The following is a 20,867-nucleotide window of genomic DNA, read 5'->3' on the forward strand; positions in this document are numbered from 1 at the left end:
ATGGGAAATTTATGCTCAATCTCAATCTCAACAGGGGATACAGTCCCTCGCTGCTGTCATTGCATTGTTGGAGAAGCAAGTTACACAAGTAAGCTTGAAGATAATCTTAAAGCTCTGAAGAAGGAATTGGCGAAACTGAATGCGCGAAGGGATGATGTGAACCGGAGGGTAGATCTTGCCGAACAACAACATATGGAGCTGCTCAACGAAGTTCAACTTTGGCTTTTAAGTGTGCAGGCTGCGGGAGCAGAAGCTGAGGAAATGATCGAAAATGCTCCTCAAGCTGTCAGAGATACTAGGAGCTTAGAAGATATTTGTAGTAGATGTAATGAAGCCTTAGCTGAACCTGCAAACTTCAAGCAAGCTAAGTTAAAAGATCATTGGAAATCAGCTATGGATGCTGAAATGCAAATGATAACTAAGAATGAGACATGGACTCTTGTGGATAGACCTACTGACAAGAACATTATTAAAGTTAAGTGGATTTATAGAACCAAACTTAATCCAGATGGCTCTGTAAATAAATATAAAGCTTGGTTGGTGCTTAAAGGCTATGCTTAAGTTTATGGGCTTAAACTATATGGAAACTTTTTCTCCAGTAGCTCGACATGACACAATAAGGATGCTTACTGCTTTGTCATCAAGGAAGGGATAGAAAATTTATCATCTTGATGTCAAATCAACTTTCTTGAATGGCGTTCTCATTGAAGACATTTATATAGAGCAACCTGAAGGCTATGTGCAGCAAGGTTCACAAAAGAAGGTCTGCAAGTTTATCAAGGTTCTTTATGACTTAAAGTAGGCTCCAAAAGCCTGGAATAAAAGAATAGATGATCATTTTAAAAATCAAGGGTTCCAGAGGAGCATGAATGAGTCAACACTGTATGTGAAGAAAGAAAATGGCAGTGCGTTACTAATTGTTGCACTTTATGTTGATGATCTTTTGATTATTGGACCTAAAGGTAAATATCTTACTAAGTTTAAAGCTCAAATGCAGAAAGTGTTTGAAATTACAGACTTGGGTGAAATGACTTATTTTCTTGGAATGGAGATTATACAATCTGCCGGAGAAGTTGTTTTACATCAAGGAAACTACGCAAAGGACTTGCTTAACAGGTTCAATATGAGTCGATGTAAGGCTGTAAGCACTCCATTGAGTACTAGTGCAAAGTTTTGCAAAGATGATGGTACTGCTAAGGCAAATGGACAATTGTATAGAAGTATCGTTGGTTCTTTATTGTACTTAGTAGTTACAAGGCCTGGTATTATGTTTGAAACATGTTTGGTGTCAAGGTGCATGCAGGATCCTTTTGAGATTCACTTTGCTACAGCTAAAAGAGTTTTGAGGTATGTGAAAGGAATTATGGATTATGGTTCAGTGTACATGAAGAAGGAAAGCAGTTAGTTGGTAGGCTTTTTAGATAGTGATTGGGCTAGTTCTTTGGATGACTCTAAAAGTACAGGAGGTTTTTGTTTCTCATTTGGAAGTGCAGTGTTTTCCTGGAATGCAAAGAAGTAGTAGGTGGTTGCTCAGTCAACAGCTGAAGCAGAGTATATTGCTTGTTTAGCTGCTGCTAACCATGCTTTATGGTTGAGGAAATTACTGGTTGAGCTGGGATTCAAGCAAGTCAAGGGAACTTTGATTAATGTTGACAACCAGTCAGCAATTGCAATTGTTAAGAACCTTGTTCAACATGAAAGGACTAAGCATATTCGAGTAAAGAACCATGCTTTGAGAGATGCTGTGAAGGAAGGTGAGATTGAATTACTGCATTGTTTAACGAATGATCAGTTTGCTGACATTCTCACAAAGAGCTTAGGAAATGAGAGATTTGAGTATTTGAGATCTTGTATTGGAGTTTACCAGATTAAGAATTATGGGGTTGTGTTGAAGAGTAATTCTTAATTTGGAATTAAGCTTGCTGGAGTCATTGGCGGGAACTTTTAGTGTGTTTCTTTAAAGAAGAATGTGGAAGCAAAATGTTACCGTTCACGACTTAAGTAGCTGAGTGCTATATGCTTGTTCATAGTGTCGTTTAGCTTGTTTCTTATTTCACTGTTGCTATACGCAGTGTTACGTTGTCGCTTTGGTTAAGTCTTATTTTAATTGAGTCCTGTACATATCCTTTGGGTGTCGTTTAAAGTCTGGTTTATCATTTCTATTTTCAAGGTAATGGTCATGGGTGTCTGCTTCACTTTTCTGTTGAAGCTATGCTTTGATTGTAGTGAAGTTTTCTTCTTGATTCGGTTTATGAGGAAAGGTTGTAATTGCTTAGTACAAATACAAATTTGACAAATTGGATCTGTGCTTTTTGGATCCAAAAACTTCAGCTCAAAATTTCGTCTCTATTTTTTAGACTAAGGTTCTCTGAACTTTGAATTCCTCGTAGCATTTTTCCAATGAAATGAATGTTCATTGTTTTCTTCAGTTTTTACTACTCATTCTTTAGAGGTATATGGAGAAATGGAAGCTCGTGAGAAAATCATAGTAGAGTGTTTAAGCAAAGATGAAGCTTGGAAATTGTTTGAAGAGAAGGTTGGAGAAGAAACCCTTGATAGGCATCCAAATATTACGAGGGCTAGCTAAACAAGTAGCTGCAAAGTGTGGAGGACTGCCACTTGCATTGATTACAATTGATCGAGCCATGGCTTACAAGAGGATGTCTCAAGATTGGAAGTATGCGATAGAGGTCTTAAAAGAGTTTTTGCATAAATTAGTAAAAATGGATCAACAGGTGCATCATCTTCTAAAATTTAGTTACGATAACTTGCTTATTGACACGATGAGGTCTTGCCTTTTGTACTGTAGTCTGTTTCCTGAAGATTTTAAAGTTTCCATTGATGGGTTAATGGTTTTTTGGTTTTGTGAGGGATTTTTGGATGAATTTGACAACATAAGTAGAGTTTGAATGCAAGGGTACAACATTATCAATTCTTTTCTCAATGCTTGTTTGTTAGAAAGATATGAAGATGTAGAATATGTAAGGATGCATGATGTAATCCGTGACGTGCTTTTTGTGGATAGCATGTGAGTGTGAAGCACTTGAGAAGAAATTTTTGTACAAGCAGGGATAAGATCAATTGAGACACTTGATGTAAATTGGGAAGGTGTGAGAATGTCATTGGCGAATAATGGAATTGAAGATCTAAGAGGAACACCTACATGCCCTAATCTTCAAACTTTATTTCTTAGCAACAGCAAGTTGAAGGTAATTAGTGATGGTTTCTTTCAATTTATACCTAATTTGATAGTTCTAAGCTTGTTTTTAAACTTAAATCTCTAGGAGTTGCCAAAGGGAATTTCAAAACCGATTTCATTAGGGTATCTCGATCTATCATTTACAAGAATAAAAGAGTTGCCAATTGAGCTGAATATATAGGTTGTCAAAACTAAAACTTTTGAACTTGTCAGAAACATTTTATCTCTAAAAAATCCCACGACAATTGATATGTCGATTTTTAAAGTTGCAAATGTTCAAAATGTCTGTATCATATCCTTTTAAAGATGAAATGGATGAAAAAAATATCTTAAATGGTGGTAATGAAAGTCTAATAGAGGAACTGAAATGCTTGCAATATTTGAATGAGCTGACTATAGAAATAAAAAGTGTATTTGCTCTAGAGAGCCTTTTGAGCTCGCATGAGTTACAAGAATACAGTGAGAATTTATGCCTCCGAGAATTAAGGAAGACAAAGGTATTGGATGTTTTATGTTTAGCAAATATGGAGCGTTTAGAGGGCCTAATTATTAGATGTTGTGAAAGCATGGAAGAGATGGCAACAAGGAAGATGGAGAAGGAATTAGAAGAAGGAACCTCCCCACTCTTTCCAACTAATAGTAATACTATTACTCCTTGTTTTCATGCACTGAGCAAGGTTTTCGTCATCGCATGCATCAACTTGAGGGACATGACGTGGCTTATTTTTGCTACAAATCTGAAGCATCTTAATGTGATGTTTTGCCAAAGAATGCAAGGAATAATAAGTGATGTTGTAACTGTAGTTGGAATTCCGCACCTAAACCCATTTGCTAAGCTAGAAAGGCTTGGTTTACGAGAACTACTAGCATTGAAGAGCATATACTGGGATGCCCTACCCTTCCCATTTTTGAGACAAATCAAAGTATTCAACTGCCTAAAATTGAAGAAACTTCCTCTTAACTTTGATAGTGGGAATTAAATCAACATTGAAAGATATGAAGAGTGGTGGGAAGAGGTTCAATGGAAGGATGAAGCCACTCAAAATGCCTTTTTACCCTTTTTCAAACTTGTAGAGTGGTGAAAAGAGGCAGGTTTCTAGGATGAAGCCACTCTACATCCTAAGTTTTGGCTACGATAAAACTACAAAGGAAAGGTATGTGATATTTCAGAAGCAATTTTTCTCTTATATTATCATTGTCTTCAAAGGTGAGATGACATCCTAACTATGTTTGATATGATAAGGTTTTCAAAATTCCTATTCCAATTATATTCATTTATTCATCAATTATATTAATCCCTAATTCATCCAGTATATTTGGCAACTAGTAAATTTTCTTGCTTCGAATGACCCAATAATTTTTAATTCTTCATAGTCATCTTTACATTTACAGTTAACACAACACATTTGGGAACAACTAAAGAAGCACTAACAAATTTTCTGCACATCTTCATGTCTTCTTAATCTTTGGGTAGAGACTGGTGCATGGACAAGTCAATTGGTTTGATGATAGCTACATGTCTGTTGAAATCAACATCGAAAGAGAGGAAGGATGCTGGAAAGAGGTAGAATGGGAAGATTTAGTGTCTCAGGACACTTACTTTATTGTCTAATAAATTTATAGAGTTATGATGTTGGGGAACAAAATACAATGAAGGACTCAAATGTAATAAACCACAAAGTATTGTTTGGCTTTTTCTTTTCTCTTGTCAAGTTTAGTTTGTCTTGGATTGAGATTGTAATTTGTATGTTCTGTTTTATGTGGTTCTCTTGTTTTCATCATATCCCATACTTGATTTGTTTGGCAAAATTTCTATTTATATCTATCATTTGATAGTTCTCAACTAAAGTGAAACAAATATTAGACCTGTTAGTAAATTGAGAACAATGGAGGGAGCGACAACAGCCACCGAGGGGGTTCTTTCAAAGGTTCTTTCCCCTCTGATTCTTGATGACCGGAATCGAAAAAAAGTGAGATTCAGAGGGGACGGTCAGGAAACGGACAAGCTGGATCTCACCATCATCCTTCTTTTCGGGATGTTTTGATGTCCTCTGAAGGTGAAGATTTATTCTTAAAGGATAATAGGGACTCAGAAGGGGAGATCGGCTTGGAGGACACCAACATGGAAGATTCGGGGAGTGACCCATTAGTGATGGAGCTGGACTGCGATGCGAATTATACATTTGGGTCTTGTGAGGGTGAACCTTCACTTGATATTTCAAACCGGAAACAATAGGAGCTCTCCAAAAAATGGAAAAGATCAATAGTGGTCCGTCTCTTAGGCCGTCCAATTTCTTACAAGGTGCTTTGTGATAGGATTATCTCCTTATGGTCGCCCAAGGGTCAATATAAAGTGGTCGACCTTGATGAAGAAAATTTTGTGGTAAATTTCTCTTTGGAAGAGGATTACCTTAAGGCATTGCTGGATGGGCTATGGATGGAGTAGGGACAATATTTGATTGTGAGACCTTGGTCTCCCTTCTATCACAGAGAGACGCAAGACCTAACAACAGTAGCAGCCTGGATTCGGTTTCCTGGAATGCCATTGCACTTCTACCACAAGTCAGTTTTAAGAAGGATAGCATCAATCTTTGGTAAGTTGATAAAGATAGACTATAATACAGATGTTCAAAAAAGGGGAAAATTTGTTCGTATTGTTGTTGAACTTGATCTCTCAAAACCGCTATGCCTTAGATTTTTTCTTAATGGACGGTCACAACAGGTTTAGTTTGAGGGTTTACCAAGGGTTTGCTTCTATTGTGGGATTTATGGACACGTTCAAGAGGTCTGTCCTCAACAGAATAGTAAACAACAAGTAACTGCTCACAGCCCGAAAGATAGAGACACAACACATTCACATTCTTCTCCTTTTGGCCCTTGGATGTTGGTGTCAAGGAGAAAAAATAGGTATGAAGAGGGCAAGCAATATCCAACACGAGAAAAGAATAGTGGTAAGAATAGAACTTAGGGGTCACGCTTTTCGCTCTTAGAAGATAAGGAGGAAGAAGTAGTGGCTCTTGACCAGAGTATAATATCAGAGAGACAAAGCTCAAAGCAAAATTCTGCTGAAAAAGAAAAGATCGAATCTTTCAACAGGAAGGTACATATAGTAGATTAGTTAAGAAACACAAGTCAGAGAACAGAGGACAATGCAGGACAAGCATATGGAGGAAAAGGTAATTGTGTTGCAATTCAGGAGGACAATGGTCAGTTTGGGAAGGCATTAGAAGGTGAGGTAGTAGTGAGAGAGTCCTTGCTCAAGGATGTTTTGACAGGTAAGCAAATCTCCCCTTTGGTGCCTAATGGTAATGAAGTAGATTCAAAAGATGTTAGTAAAATTAGAGACACACCGTCTCATAGGCGTATACTGGATCCAAATAAGCATACAGTTGCAACAATGGTGGTGAAAATGGTGGACGGGAGTCTTCCTACACCTAAGTTGATGACTCGAAATTAAAGAGTTGGCGGGGTTGTTATCCATGAGAAAGATCCTAAAGCTACTGATAAAAAGATTTTAACTCGCTTACAAGGCATGTCGATTGAAAAACGGGCTAGAGCTAAACCCAAAACAGCCACAATGCATTCAAATGCAATGTCCAGTTTACTAGATGACAGTGGACTCAGTTTAGCTTCAATAGATGCTCTGGTGGAGACAATACACCAACCAGCTGCAACTAACGATCTTGAAAAGCCTATGACTGCTTCGAGTGATGATATGAAGGAGAATTAAAGACCTATTTAAGGTCAATATATCGAATTTTATATCTATGTCTTTTAATTTTTTGGTGTGGAATTGTCAAGGTGCATGTGATAATAATTTTGTCAGATTGATTAGAGAGTTTGTGAAACAACATAACTGCTACATGGCTGTTTTAGTGGAACCACGAATCAGGGGGTTTAATGCGGAGAGAGTGATCAATTCAATGGGTTTTGATCGGTCACATAGGATAGAATCTACAGGCTTTTCTGGTGGTATTTGGATACTTTGGCAGGAGGCTTTTAAAATAGATGTGATTAGGAATCATGCTCAGTGTATTCATCTTATAGTTGAATATCCAGTGGGAAATTCTTGGTATCTATCTGCTGTTTATGGCCATCTGAATCCGTCTATTAGGTACAGTTTGTGGGAGGAACTCACGAGGTTTGCCAGGACTGTTTCAAAACCATGGTTGATAGTTGGCGACTTCAACTCTTTTTTATTCTCACACGAAAAGTCTAGTGGCTCTGCTAGGGGTAGTAGACCTTGTTTACACTTTCAAAAGTTGGTAAATGATTTTGAGCTAATGGACCTCAGTTTCAAAGGTCCTAAATTCACCTGGTGAAGAGGTTTAGTTTCTGAAAAAATTGACAGAGCAGTGTGTAATATGCAGTGGCGTCTAGCTTTTAGTGATGCAGTCGTCCAAAATTTGCCACGGGTAGGTTCAAACCATTGCCCACTTCTGATTTCAACAAGAGATGCCAAAGTCGAAAATAGGACACAAAGTTTCAGATTTCAAGCTGCTTAGTTGTTCCATAAGGGTTTTGACGAGTTTGTGAAAAAAGCATAGGACAATTCAAATAACTTTCATGTCGCCTTGGTAAATTTTTATGAAAAAGCAAGACAATGGAACAAACAGGATTTTGAAAATATTTTTTTATAGAAAAAAGAGATTACTAGCAAGATTGAGTGGGGTTGAGAGAGCACTTGAATCACGATCTTCTACTTATCTGAGAGAACGGGAGTTGAGCTTACGTTTGGAATATGAAACTGTCTTAAAGCAAGAGGAAGCGTTTTGGTTTAAAAAATCCAAGGCAGACTAGGTAAAGTTTGGTGACCGTAACACCAAATATTTTCATCTTCGTGTGAAGAAACAAAGCTCCAAGCTAAAGATCTTACGACTCAAAATCTTAAATGATGAATGGTGTGATGATCAAAGGCAATTACAGATGCATGTTGTGGATTTCTTTCAAAATTTATATTTTAAAGAAGATAATGTCCTCCCACTATACCCCATCCGAAACAAATTCCCCATTTTACCTGTGGAAGCTCATGAGTTTCTTAGTCGCCCGGTTCACATGGAGGAAGTAAGAGAAGCCTTGTTCGAAATGAAACCCCTCAAAGCACCAGGATTGGATGGTTTTCCTGCAGTATTCTTCCAATCTCAGTGGAAAGTAGTGGGACAAAAACTAGTGGAATATATACAACGTGTTTTTAGCGGCACAAAGATTGGTCATCATATGTGTAATTCCTTGATTATTCTTATACCCAAAATTGGGGCTTCATAACATATCTCATAGTTCAGACCCATTAGCTTACTGCCAGTTGCTTTTAAAGTCTTGATGAAGGTGGTTGCCAATAGATTAAAACCATATATGAGTTTGTTGATAGAAGATACGCAAACCAGCTTTATTCTGGGGAGACACATCGTTGACAACATAATTATTGCTCAGGAGGCAGTGCATTCTTTTCAAAAAAAAAAAAGGGTCGAAAGGGTTGGATGATGATTAAGATTGAATTGGAGAAAGCTTACGACAGATTGAGGTGGGAATTCATCCACGACTTACTCGTAGAAGCTAAAATCTCAAATTCTATTATTAACATTCTCATCAGGAGTTGGAATAATAGTAGCACTCAAATATTATGGAATGGAAGGCATTTGGGTAAATTCTCCATTTCGAGAGGGGTTAGGCAGGGAGATCCATTAGCCCCTTATCTGTTTGTGCTGTGCATAGAACGATTAGCCCATGGTATTAGACAAGCTGTCGATCAGAAATTGTGGAAACCGATTAGTCTAAGTAGACAGGGTCCAACCCTATCTCATTTATTTTTTGCTGATGACCTCTTACTTTTTGCAGAAGCCTTAGAAGACCAGATGAAAGTGATAAAAAACGTTCTGGATGACTTTTGTGTCTGCTCAAGAGCAAAGGTGAGCACCACAAAATCAACTTTCTTTTGTTCACAGAATGTACCCAGAGAGGTAATTAATCATTTGATTGCTTGTACTAGTTTTTCGTATGCTGAAAATGTGGGTAACTATCTTGGAGTTCCCATATTGAAAGGTAGGAAGAGTGTTAGCATTTACAAGTACCTTATAGACAAAGTTAACAATAGATTGAGCGGATGGAAGGCATCATCTCTATCTTATGCAGATCTTTTAACTCTTATCAAATCAGTTCTTTCGAGTATTCTTTTATACACAATGCAAACAATCTCTATTCCTCTAGAAATTTGTAAAAAGATAAAGTGTTTGTGTAGAAATTTTTCTGTGGCATGGTGAAAGTCAAGACAGGAAAGTACACTTGATGAGGTGGAATACACTTTGTAAGCCTAAGGCACAAGGAGGGATGGGCATTCGAAGACTTTCCTCGATGAACGACGCTTTTATCCTTAAACTATGTTGGGGACTGCTTTCCAAGCCTGACGCATTTTGGGTAAGGGTTCTTGTGAATAAATATAATTTCATTAGAGTAGATTATTCTAAAGACCCTATGCGTTGTGGGTGTTCAAATGTATGGACATCAATGAGTAGATTATGGGGTGAATTCACCAAACATGTGAGTTGGTCAATTGGGGACGGTGCTCTAGTTAATTTCTGGTCAGATACTTGGGTAGGGGAAGTGCCTTTGATTAATGTTGTTGCTGATACGGGATTCATGTTGAATTTACGAGCATGGGTAAGGGATTATATCATGCCTAATGGTGATTGGGATAAAGAGAGGCTAACATCTATTTTACCAATTGAAGTGGTGAACCAAATTCTCTGCATTATCCCTCCCACTCTATCAGCCTCACTAGATATGCCTTATTGGGCTTTTTCTCCTTATGGGTATTTCACTATTTCCTCAACATATGAGCATCTAGGGAGTCTTGCAGATTTTACTCATGAAGAGAACAACAAAATGTGGCGCTTGGTTTGGGATTGGAGAGGTTCTCATAGAGTTTGTCTTTCCTATTTTTCTGCTTGCACAAACGCATTTTGACAAATGCAGAAAGAGTTAGACGTAAGATGTCATCAGATGCATCATGCCCTCACTGTTATGGAGTGGAGGAAACTTGCCTGCATGTGCTTAAAGACTGCCTTGCATCAGAGACTCTTTGGAGGCGCATATTACCTCAAAGTGGTATCAATCAATTCTTCCAAATACTACTGATTGATTGGCTGTCTTCGAATCTTAACCTTAAGAATCTTTATGTATTTGATGTCCCATGGAATATTGTCTTTGGTAAAACCTGTTGGTATACTTGGAAATGGCGTAATTTGTTTATTTTTGAAGGTTGTGAACTCTCTGTTGAAGGCCGGCTGAGTATAATCAGAAGCATGGCTGTGGATTCTCATAATACATGTCAACTCCGAGGATTATTAGTGGGGGCATGAGGCATCAAGAGGAGATCTTAGTGGGATGGTCACCACCACCAGAAGACTGGATAGCAGTAAATTCGGATGGGGCGTTCAAGAGTGCAGCAGGGACTGCGGCTGTTGGAGGAGTGTTAAGAGACGCACATGGTACTTGGATAGTGGGATATGCCTGCAAGTTAGAAACAAGTTCAGTCTTTCGTGCGGAATTGTGGGGGGTTTACAAAGGCCTCCAACTGGCTTGGGAACGAGGCTTCCGCAAAGTTAAATTACAAAGTGATAACAAGGCAGTGGTTCAGGCAATCAGCTTTTCTTCTGTTCATCCTTGCTCCAATCTTGATTTAATTGGAGCAATTAAAGGTATGTTAAGTAGACATTGGGAGGTCAATATAAGTCATATATATAGGGAAGCTAACACAATTGCAGATTTTATGTCTAATCTTGGGTTTGACTTAAACTCTGATAGTTTTTTGTATGACTACCCACCAACAAAGGCTTCCTCTCTACTCCTGAATGATATGATAGGAGTTTGTATTCTATGTTTGATTAATCAATAAATTCCCTTTTAAATAAAAAAAATATTAGACCTGTTTTCTTGTACATCGCTGCTTGCTGTCATTTTAGTTCTTGTCATGAGGTTTGCCGTCTTAAACCATGCTGCTTAGAAATTTAACAGGACCCTCTATTTTTTCTTTGAAAACTAAATATCAGTACATATTACTGGTATGGTGAAGGTCAGTCGAATAAACTCAGTCTGAAATTTGATCTCTTGCTTTATTCCTTGTCAAACCATCTTGATGGCATTGGAGTCCATCAGTGAACAACACTAGTTCAATGTAAAGGCTTTTCTAGTTGTCTTCTATTCCTATGGTAATGACAATGATATTAGCCTTGTAAGTTGCCTAATCTATCTTCCTAAAAAAATGTTGCTTTCCCATGTAAATGACTGATTCTTCTCCTCCCTATCTGCTCCTCTGTTCCTTGCCGCCTCCTCTCTCTTTCTCTTCCCTCTTTTCTATTTGAAGTCCATGACAAAGATGGAAAAACAAACAACTTGTTAGTGTGGAGTTTCAATCTGAAAATGGCTATTGCTTCAATAATTTTACCTTTCCCCCTGATGCAAGTTATATGAAAACCCGATTGGAGAGTTTCACATCCTGCTACAAAGTACAAAATGTTTTACAATTCCGAGACACAAATTTCACTTGAAACTTCCTTGTTCATATTGGCAAAAATCTGAAACCAGTCAACCAGGATAATGCAAACATGCCATTCTTGGATTTTATCTGCATTCTCAGAGTAAGACAACGGAAAGCGTTTGGGATTTAACTAGGATCTCATGGCCTATCCATTTGTTTGAGGAAGAAGTGATGTGGACTTTTTGATTGAACATCCAAATTCTACAGAAGCATCCTGGAATATAAAAGTTTGGAAATGCCATCAGGAATATACTGGAATCTACCTTGTTGTAATCTTCATGGTTCCAGCCTTCAAGAGCATTGCGGTGATGCGAATAATTTGCCTGGGGTTCTAAAGAATTGCTTGCAATGTAGTATTCATATGTACTTCTTGCTGCTTCAACCTCCACCAATCATTGAAACTCTGACAGGAAGAAGAGATGAAGCTTGGAAAAAGGCATCCGTCTGAGGTAGCAAAAAGCTTGCCTGGATGGGAACGCAAGTTTATGTCTTACAAGGCGTTGAAGAAGCAAGTGAAACTGATAAATCCCCATTGTAATGGAAAGAAAGGGTCAAGATCAGGCGATAGAAAATTGTCAGAGGGTGGAAGCAATGCGGGGAATTCACCAGCACAAGGCACGGGTTCATTAGACAGGGAGCTCAATAAGATTAATACCTATTATATTGACAAACAGGAAGATTATGTCATCAGATTTCGGGTAATATTATCAGATCTCCCCCTCAGCAGAATAAATCCAAACTTTCTAAAAAAGACTTAATATTAAATTATTTGGTTGCCTATTGGTTTCAATATTCTGTTATAGTATATTTCCATGTATGCCTGTATTCGCTTTTCTTCCTTCAAGGACATTGTGATTCTGTGCTTTCTTGAGGTAGATAACTTTCTTGATTCTGTATTACAATTAAATTATTTGATTCGCTTTTTTCAAGTTTTCACTTTACAAAGTTTATTAAGGGATAAAAATACTGAGTTTTTATGGTAGTAGGAATTCAACTAAAAGTTGATGTTTATTTGTTTTTCAGTTGTATTATAATATTTGAATTCTATTCCTAATTTCAATTGGATTTTTTTTTTACTTTTTCCAGTTGTTTTATAACACTTTAAATATATTCCTAATTTGAATTGGACTTATGATGTCAAACAATATAAAAACTTAATTTCTATTCATTTAAGTGTAACTTAAGAAAGAGCACAACATACCCCGCAGAAAGCCAGGTAATTCTCTTTTCTATATCTTTTGTGGTTTTTCATAATATTTTACTTTTGCATATTGTTTCATTAATAAAAAAGTTCATATTTTTAGACTATTGATCTAAGAAAACATGGAGAATGCTGAAGCAGATTGGAAAAATCTTCCAACACTTTGTTTCTTTTTGATTCTTGACAAATTAAAAGCTTCTGGTACGCTGGTTCAGTTTGGTGCAGTTTGCAAGAATTGGTATTCAGTTTTTAATGATTTTCTTGACTCAAGAAGGCGATCAGCGCTTAATCTAGTTCCCATGCTGGTGATTCCAACCAAAAAGAGCAACAAAAATCGAAAATTATACAGTTTACAAGCCAAAGCAAAAATTTGCAACATTGAGTTACCAAAATCTTATGGTACGAGATTTTGTGGTTCTTGTTATGATTGGTTGGCCATGGTGGATGAGAATATGGTTATCACTCTCCTACACCCTTTTAAGGATGGGATCACAATTGATCTTCCTAAAATTAAAGTTGTCAAGACATCGAGCTACCAGTATGATATTCAGAAAGTTATCTTATCAGTTGACCCAGTATCGTATCCAGATAGTTATGTGGTAATTGTTATTCATGGCACGCATTCCAGATTAGCTTTCTACAAACCTGGGCAAAGAGATTGGATATATCTTGATAAGGATTTCACACTTTTCACTGATGTTATTTTTTATAGAAGTTTGGTTTATGCCATCGGAAATTGGAATATGATAGTTTCTTTTGATGTTAATGATAGCAGTCTCGATGACACTACAAAACCACCAAAGTTGAAGATACTCGTGCCTGCAGACAAAAGACACCAAAATTCAGATAACTATTCATATAAAGCATATCTTGTTGAATCATCCAAGGGAAATTTATTCTCTATAAAAAGAGATTTGGATTTCGACGAGGATGATAATTATTTGACTAAGAAATTTAAAATTTTCAAGTTGATTTTGGATGATCAAAGTGGTGAATTGTTAGAGCAAAAGGAGGTGAAGAACATAGACGGAGATATAATATTTGTGGGAGATAACAGAACCTTAGCCATCTCAATTTTAGATTTTCCTGAAGCAGAACAGCCTAATTCTATATATTTCATAGATGATTTGTTCGAAATGTTTGCATATCAGCCATATGGTCCTCGAGATGTTGGTATTTTCAATATAAAAGATGAAACTCTTGCAGAACATTATCAATTCAAACCTTCACATAAAAATCTACCCCCTTATACTTGGATCCTACCATCAATTGATTTTAAATTAAAGTCAGTTTAAATTTATCTTAGTTTTGGTATTTGAAGCTCTCTGGAGTCATGTAATATTTTAATTTTATATATAAAATTTGGCTTTTCTTTTAAATTTTCCTCAATTATCATTATACTATGATACTAGGATTAAAAGTAAAAATAAAAATAAATTATTCGGTAGCATAATAAAAAAGGAAAATGGGAAAAATTCAAATAAAGCCTCTCTTACTTCCTTCTTTCCCTCCACGGCCACTGTCCATTCCACTTCGCGCGGCCGTCCTCCACCTAAGCCACCATTCCAATCTCTAAATCCTAATTTTGCCCTCCAAGACCCCAACGTTCTGCAATTCATCCTAGCCTTAACAACCCAAATCCAACCACAACAGGTACTCAATAATCCAAGCAGCTGCCACAGTCAGCCTTAGAAGCAGAGAGACACCACACCGCCTCTGGCCTAGTCCCGAAGGAGGTTCGGGAAAGAGCCGACCAGGCCGTGAAGCAGGCGTGGCGAGAGCTTATTGCGTCCAGAAAGAGTCTTACGGCTTGGAAAGTTTCTCAGGCAGCGCCCCACCAGCAGTCCTGGTGGCGCTGCAAGCTGATTCTTGGATCTCGTTGGGATTGGATATGCACCGGACTCCGTCTCTTCAAAAGGCCATAACCATTGAGGAAGGGTAATTAGACAACTGAAATGATATGTTGGTATATAAGCATGTTTTGTTGCGATTTAGTGGTTAATATGGATATTGAAATCCTTGAGGTGGACTAAGGAGGAACTGGCTGCCAATTTTTTGAAGAACCCAAAGTGAAAATGTTAAAATTATTTGGAGAATGAAATGCGTGGTTTTCCTTCTATATAAGAATATTTATGTTAGGAATGTTACAAAGTTTTACTATTTTAGTCAACTTTTAATTTTAAGAAAGAATTTGATTTACTTTAATAGCTAGTAACAAGCAATTACAGAAAAGCAAGTAGCAAAAGCAACAACTAAACAGAGCCTTAAGGGACGAGTAGGATTTATTATTTAATTTAAATTTTTTTATTTTTTGACTTTTGAGAGTTGAAGATATCTATTGCAGCAAAAATATGGAGTTATATGGAATTATAAACTTTGATGACAAAAAGGTTGATAGTTTTCCTTTGGGGGAGAAGGGAATGGGCAGGGCATATCTCTCTATCCACATTGAAAACAGCTTTTCACATGTAGCAGACAAAATTGAAAATTTCTACCCCGCTGCAATTGGAGACCAAATTATTGTTTGAAACATAATGATTATTTCCTTCAATCCCTCTTTTTTTTTTTTACTAATTTCTTCCTTTCTACTTTATATTGTTTAGGTAAATGCGTTTATTCAATGTTTTGTGGGAGTATGGAAAATTACTACGTTGTACGAGTTAGACATGGCAATATGTGATAATGAGGGTGTTAAGACGTTTAAAATGCTGGGGCTTGGCCCTTTGCTCCATCATCCACTTGTCTTGCGGTACTTCCTACTGAACTCTGATTATATGGAAGTGTTTAAAATAACAAGTGAGGGTCTAATTGCTCACTTCATGAATATATGGACTGTCATGAAAATAAAAAAATTATTATTGATGAATTTTGGATTTTGTTGCTGACAAGCAAGCTTTCACGTGCAAGGAAAAGCTTGGCATGCATATTTGAAGCTTGACGTATGTATTGCTTATCTTCCTACTAACTCTTAGTAGGAAAAGTCTCATGCACTGATAGAACCAATGCCTTAAGAGCTGCATAAAACTTTTTCAGAAAGCATGGCTTATTTTGATTTTAGATTTGTTTTACGGGGATGTATCATGATTTTGTCCCAAATCAGTGAACACTGCTCATAAATTACAACCTCTGATATCTAATCTGTTGGTTCAAAGGCACATTGTTGATTATTATGACATGGTAAAACTTCATTAGTATAGTATCACTTATTTATAACTCTTAGGCCTCAACAGTAAAGGAGTTGGCCTTTTAGTGGTTGTGGAGCTGATATATTGCTTCATGGACTGTGCCAGTAGTTATTATTTCCCTTCTGCTATTTTTTGAGTGAATGCAACGAACTGGGACTGTGTTATGCTACATGAAGCAGGCTTGCTACTTGTCATAGTGGAGTGGATACAGAATTATGCTGCATTTTGTTCCACTGATATCAGTAACATCTTTCTGTCCTCTGAGGGATTAGGGATGAAAACTGGTAGGTCTGAGTTGAAAACAAGGTCAAACATCATTTCCTTTAGATGTTTCTGGTACAAAGCATGTGTTCCAACATTTATTATCCAGTTGATTATTGTCTCCACTCAACAGCATTTCAAAAGAGTCAACATTACAAGAAGGTACTAGAGTTGGCAAAACAAAACCTATCCAACCATCACTTATATCACACTTGACATGAAACCCATTGGAATGAACCTCAGGAGCATCTGTAACCTGCAAAATGCCCAAAAAAATAAGCCCATAGAAACCAGTCATTAACAGAAAACACCCAGTAAGTACCTCTCAATTGAGATTCTTGCAGCAAACAATGCAGGAAATGGTATATTCAACCTTAATGCAGGAAGAAAATCATTCTGTCCATAACCATTGACTAACAATCTAGTGACCACTTTTGGATTCTCAAGAATAGAATAACTGATGTTTTGGCAGTCAAGAAAATTCCATTCTACTTTTGGATATGAAAGAGAAAATGGACAAGCTTAATTAAAATTAGTATAATGTTTTCCAGTTCAAGGAAGCTAGCTGCTAAATATTAACTTGAACAAAAGGATAGGAGCCACAATATTTGTCTTGTTTAATTATCTAACCGCTTCCCCCAACTGTCACTCAATGGACCATTTAAGTCTTATTCATACACTTTCAGATATCTTCTACTCAAGACATGAAAACATGGTAACAGATGACATTGCTTGAACAGAGCAAATCAGTGAGAGAGAATATAAATTAAAAAACTGAAATATATATAGATGAAACTGTTGCTTTCAGCATGCCTGAAACACAGATTTGAAGCCAATGCCTTTCTTCCCCATATATCCAGCAGATACTTTTTTGGTCGAGCTTCCAAAATCACAAAGAGCTCCGATGTTCTGAGCAGAAAAGCCTTGTTCATTATTAAAAAGAATTATACCCGGCTCTTGAAGAATAGATGTTAGAGTTGGTTCCACAGTTTCAGAGTAGACATTATCATCAGCATTTTCAACCTAAAGCAACACAAAGCTTAATCAGATGCAGTTAACACTTCACCATTTAGTAGCAGCAGTTCAGAAAAATTTAATACTCCTTTATCCCATAATAAGGGTCCTCATCACTATTTTTTGAATGTCCCAAATATATTCTCCACAATCAAAAGTCAAAGGCTCATTATCTAACTTCCAACAACACCCTTTAATAATTTTTACAAACACATGCTTTCTTCCTTCAAGGACATAGTGATTCTGTTCTTCCTTCACCTGGAGAGGAAGTTGATGTAGATAGCCCCTCGAATCAGTGGTTATTGTCAGAGTATTCCAGTTTGTTTCTTTTCCCGTGAATTGAGAAGTTCAATTTATTTCTCTTTTTATTGCATCACATATTCTCTCTCCTCGCATTTTTAATTTGGGATTTTTCCTGGTGGCCTTTATTTATCTTGGAAGCAAGTTTTATTCCCTGATAAGGGAATACAATCAATCCAAACAGCTAATTGTAAACATGAGTATCATTATATATTATAGTTTTATCTACTTCATATTTGCATTTCCTCACTACTTTTTCTTTGACACCTCTATGCGTGCAGGATATTAAGATTTCAACAATATGTCAAATGATCTGATTTTTTGGTATAATACTTACTGATTGGGGGTAAGTTTTGGAATTTTAATTTAATCAGTCTTTGTAGAAAAGCTTAGCTGTGTATATGACTGTGCATAGAGGGAGAGAGGGAGAGAGTGGAGGAGGGGGAGAGGGAGGAGCAGAAGCTTTATCAACTTCGTAGTTGCATTAATTTTTTTTTATCCGAACACTTGCACATGCAGTCTTAGATAGTAGAAGAGAGAGAGAGAGAGAGATACATATTTGCATTGACACCTGCAAATAATTTTGATCTACATAGACAATGGACAAGTTACAGACTCAGATCTGACACTTGCACTGGATTCCTAGTTTAGTTTCCAATCTTTTTAATTTTAGGTGGTACATGTTTGAGGGATCAGTTGCATTTTTATTTCTCTTGAGTACTTATTTCTTTCCTGAATGTTATCGGCATGAGGCTGGACATTGAGGGTTTTTCTTTTAATCTCACTGTAATATGAGGTGCATTTCATGGACTTTTCTTTTATGCATAGGTTCTGCAAAGAGTGCTCTTCTTTTATACGTCAACAGCTCAGAAGAAGAAGAAAATGAAGTCAATTCTTCTTTGTCTCCTTTTATTAGATTACTAAATGTTGCTGTAAGTCTACCTAAGTGCTAAATTGCAGCAGAATCTAGTAAATGCTCCTTGAATCCTTTCATATCTTCTTTTGAGCAGTTAGTAACTTGAAGAGCATGAGCAAATGAGATAACATTGTTTCCTTTCAACAGTGTATTAAAGCATAATCCTGTTTTTACCTTTTTCGGGGAAAAATGTTTTTCAGTACAGTTGAGGCATTAGTGCTAAGTTGGGGCAGAATTTAGTAAAGGCTCCTTTGACCCCTTCAGTTGAGGCACCTTTATTGAGACACTCACCTTGAGTGCCTAGGGTGTGCACCTTGAAAGGTAGTAGGCACAAAAACGCTCAAGCGGTAAGGGTGGGATGGGGTTGGTAGAATCTTAGATTTGAGCTGTAATAGTCTTCCTTGTACCATAAAAAGTAAAAAGGCATGCCTCAATTAAGTGGCCCCATTTTTTTTAATTGTATGAGATGTGTTTTCAATAGGCATAAAAGGTCAATAAATGTGTTTTTTCAAGAATAAGGAAAGGATAGTCTTGTCTATATGTTATCCATATGTAACTAGACATTTTCGGTTGCTATCTTTTCAAATAAACTTTGTAAAATTGAAATTATAGGATAGTACACTCTGTCTGGCTGTTTAAATTATTCGGTTTCCTATTAGTTACCCTATGTGATTCCTTGTTTTAAGTATATATGCAACTTAAAGAGGGATTTCCTCATTATTGATTTGTTTACTTATATCTTTAACTTTTTCATATTGTATTGATTTCAATATTCTGTTCTATTATGCTCAATTCCTGTTTCGGGCTGTTCAAATTATTTGGTTTCCTATTGGTTATCCTATGTGATTCCTTGTTATAGTGTATATACAATTTAAAGAGGGATTTCCTCTTTATCGATTTGTTTAGTTATATCTTTAACTTTTCATATTATAGTGATCTTAATATTCTGTTCAATTATGCTCAATTCCTGACAAATCGTTTTCTTCTGTTTTGTAATTTTGGGTCGCTGATTCAGGGCATATTAAATCTAATTAATGTGGACTTTCAACAGATTAGAAAGATACTTAGAACTAATTCTCATCTGTTTGACAATTGTGTGAAGTAATCACTGTTAGGAAAAAGCCCTTCCAGGGTGATAGGACACTACACATCAGTGTTAAGGGGTTTGGGTGGGTTGAGACTTGCTAATTGATAAGCAATTTCATCACAGTTAAAAAGAAGGTCGAGGGGTGAATTTGCGATTAAGTGTTAGCTTTTGCACCTATTCGAAGGGAAGGGAAAGCATAATTGTGTGGATTACTTGGGCATGCAGTGGATGCGTGGTTACACTGAATCACAGGATTAGTAGATAGACCATGCTGATTGATAATATATATGATATGTTTGCTACAATTAAATGATGTCTACTTTTTCTCAATCTTAGGAATTATGTAACTTATAATCAATTGCACCAAATTATATATAAGGGTGTGATGCTTTTTGTTTTGAATAAATTGCAATAAGACGGTGAATTCTGTGCTGATTAAGAAGTAATACTGGTATATTAACAACTTGTTGTGCTAGTTGGAAACATAATGATGCCTTGCTCAGCAGTTATGCTCTTGGCTCAGTGTTATCTTTAGCAACAGTTGAAGTTGTGAATAGATATGAAGGCCATGGTGATGATGTTCTCATGGTGGATCCACATTTGCCCTCTTATGCCTTTTGGGGTAATAGTGGATCAAAACAGCCTGCCCGGGTGGATATTCTGTGCTATTACTTATTTTGCTTTGCTTTTGTTACTTGGTTCCTCTCTAGGAATCCATTATTTAGCATCAAAAAACAATAAAAGCATAGATTAGGACTTGTCCTGCTGTTAATGTTCACTACAAATGGGCACCCTTGATCTACTTTTTTAAGCTTTTCTCTAACTTGATAGGAAGCAAGTACTGCTACTAATATTAATGGACTTTTTCTGTGATTTAAATATATGAAATAGAACAAACATTTCTATTTATATGATTTCACAATTAAAATAATAAAGCATAAAATAGCATAATATTATAAAAGAACTATAAATACTCATGTAATAAAATATGATTCCCACCATTAAGTTTTACATAAATTAAGAATATAAAAGTATTATGAAATAACACTAAAAGTTCTTCAAAACAATTAAATGGCAACTAAAATTATAAATACCATTTAAAATTTTTCGAAACAACTAAATGACAATTAAAACTATAAATACCAATATAATATCTTATAAATAGAGTAGA

General features: G+C 36.5%; 1 protein-coding gene and 1 pseudogene across 1 annotated transcript; one reads left to right on the plus strand and one right to left on the minus strand.

Annotated features, from left to right (window-relative positions):
* LOC18595284 lies at positions 1–4,179 on the plus strand (annotated as a pseudogene).
* On the minus strand, positions 16,426–17,789 carry LOC18507155. The gene is made up of 3 exons (XM_018122748.1): positions 17,766–17,789; positions 17,193–17,402; positions 16,426–16,635 (listed from the first exon to the last, which is right to left on the minus strand). Exons 1-3 carry the CDS (start codon positions 17,787–17,789, stop codon positions 16,426–16,428), a joined length of 444 nt encoding a protein of 147 aa, XP_017978237.1.

The sequence above is a fragment of the Theobroma cacao genome, chromosome 6, assembly GCF_000208745.1.
Source record: "Theobroma cacao cultivar B97-61/B2 chromosome 6, Criollo_cocoa_genome_V2, whole genome shotgun sequence".
Taxonomy (NCBI): Eukaryota; Viridiplantae; Streptophyta; class Magnoliopsida; order Malvales; family Malvaceae; genus Theobroma; species Theobroma cacao.

What these genes read in the sequence shown, in the direction of transcription:
- LOC18507155 (XM_018122748.1), bottom strand. Translation starts at nt 17,789, where the DNA reads ATGCGAGGAGAGAGAATATGTGAT. An exon ending in GAGGAGAGAGAATATGTGAT is followed by an intron (nt 17,403 to 17,765) that starts GCAATAAAAAGA and finishes GTGTTGCTTTAG; the next exon opens with GTTGAAAATGCTGATGATAA. An exon ending in GCTTCAAATCTGTGTTTCAG is followed by an intron (nt 16,636 to 17,192) that starts GCATGCTGAAAG and finishes GGCATTTTGCAG; the next exon opens with GTTACAGATGCTCCTGAGGT.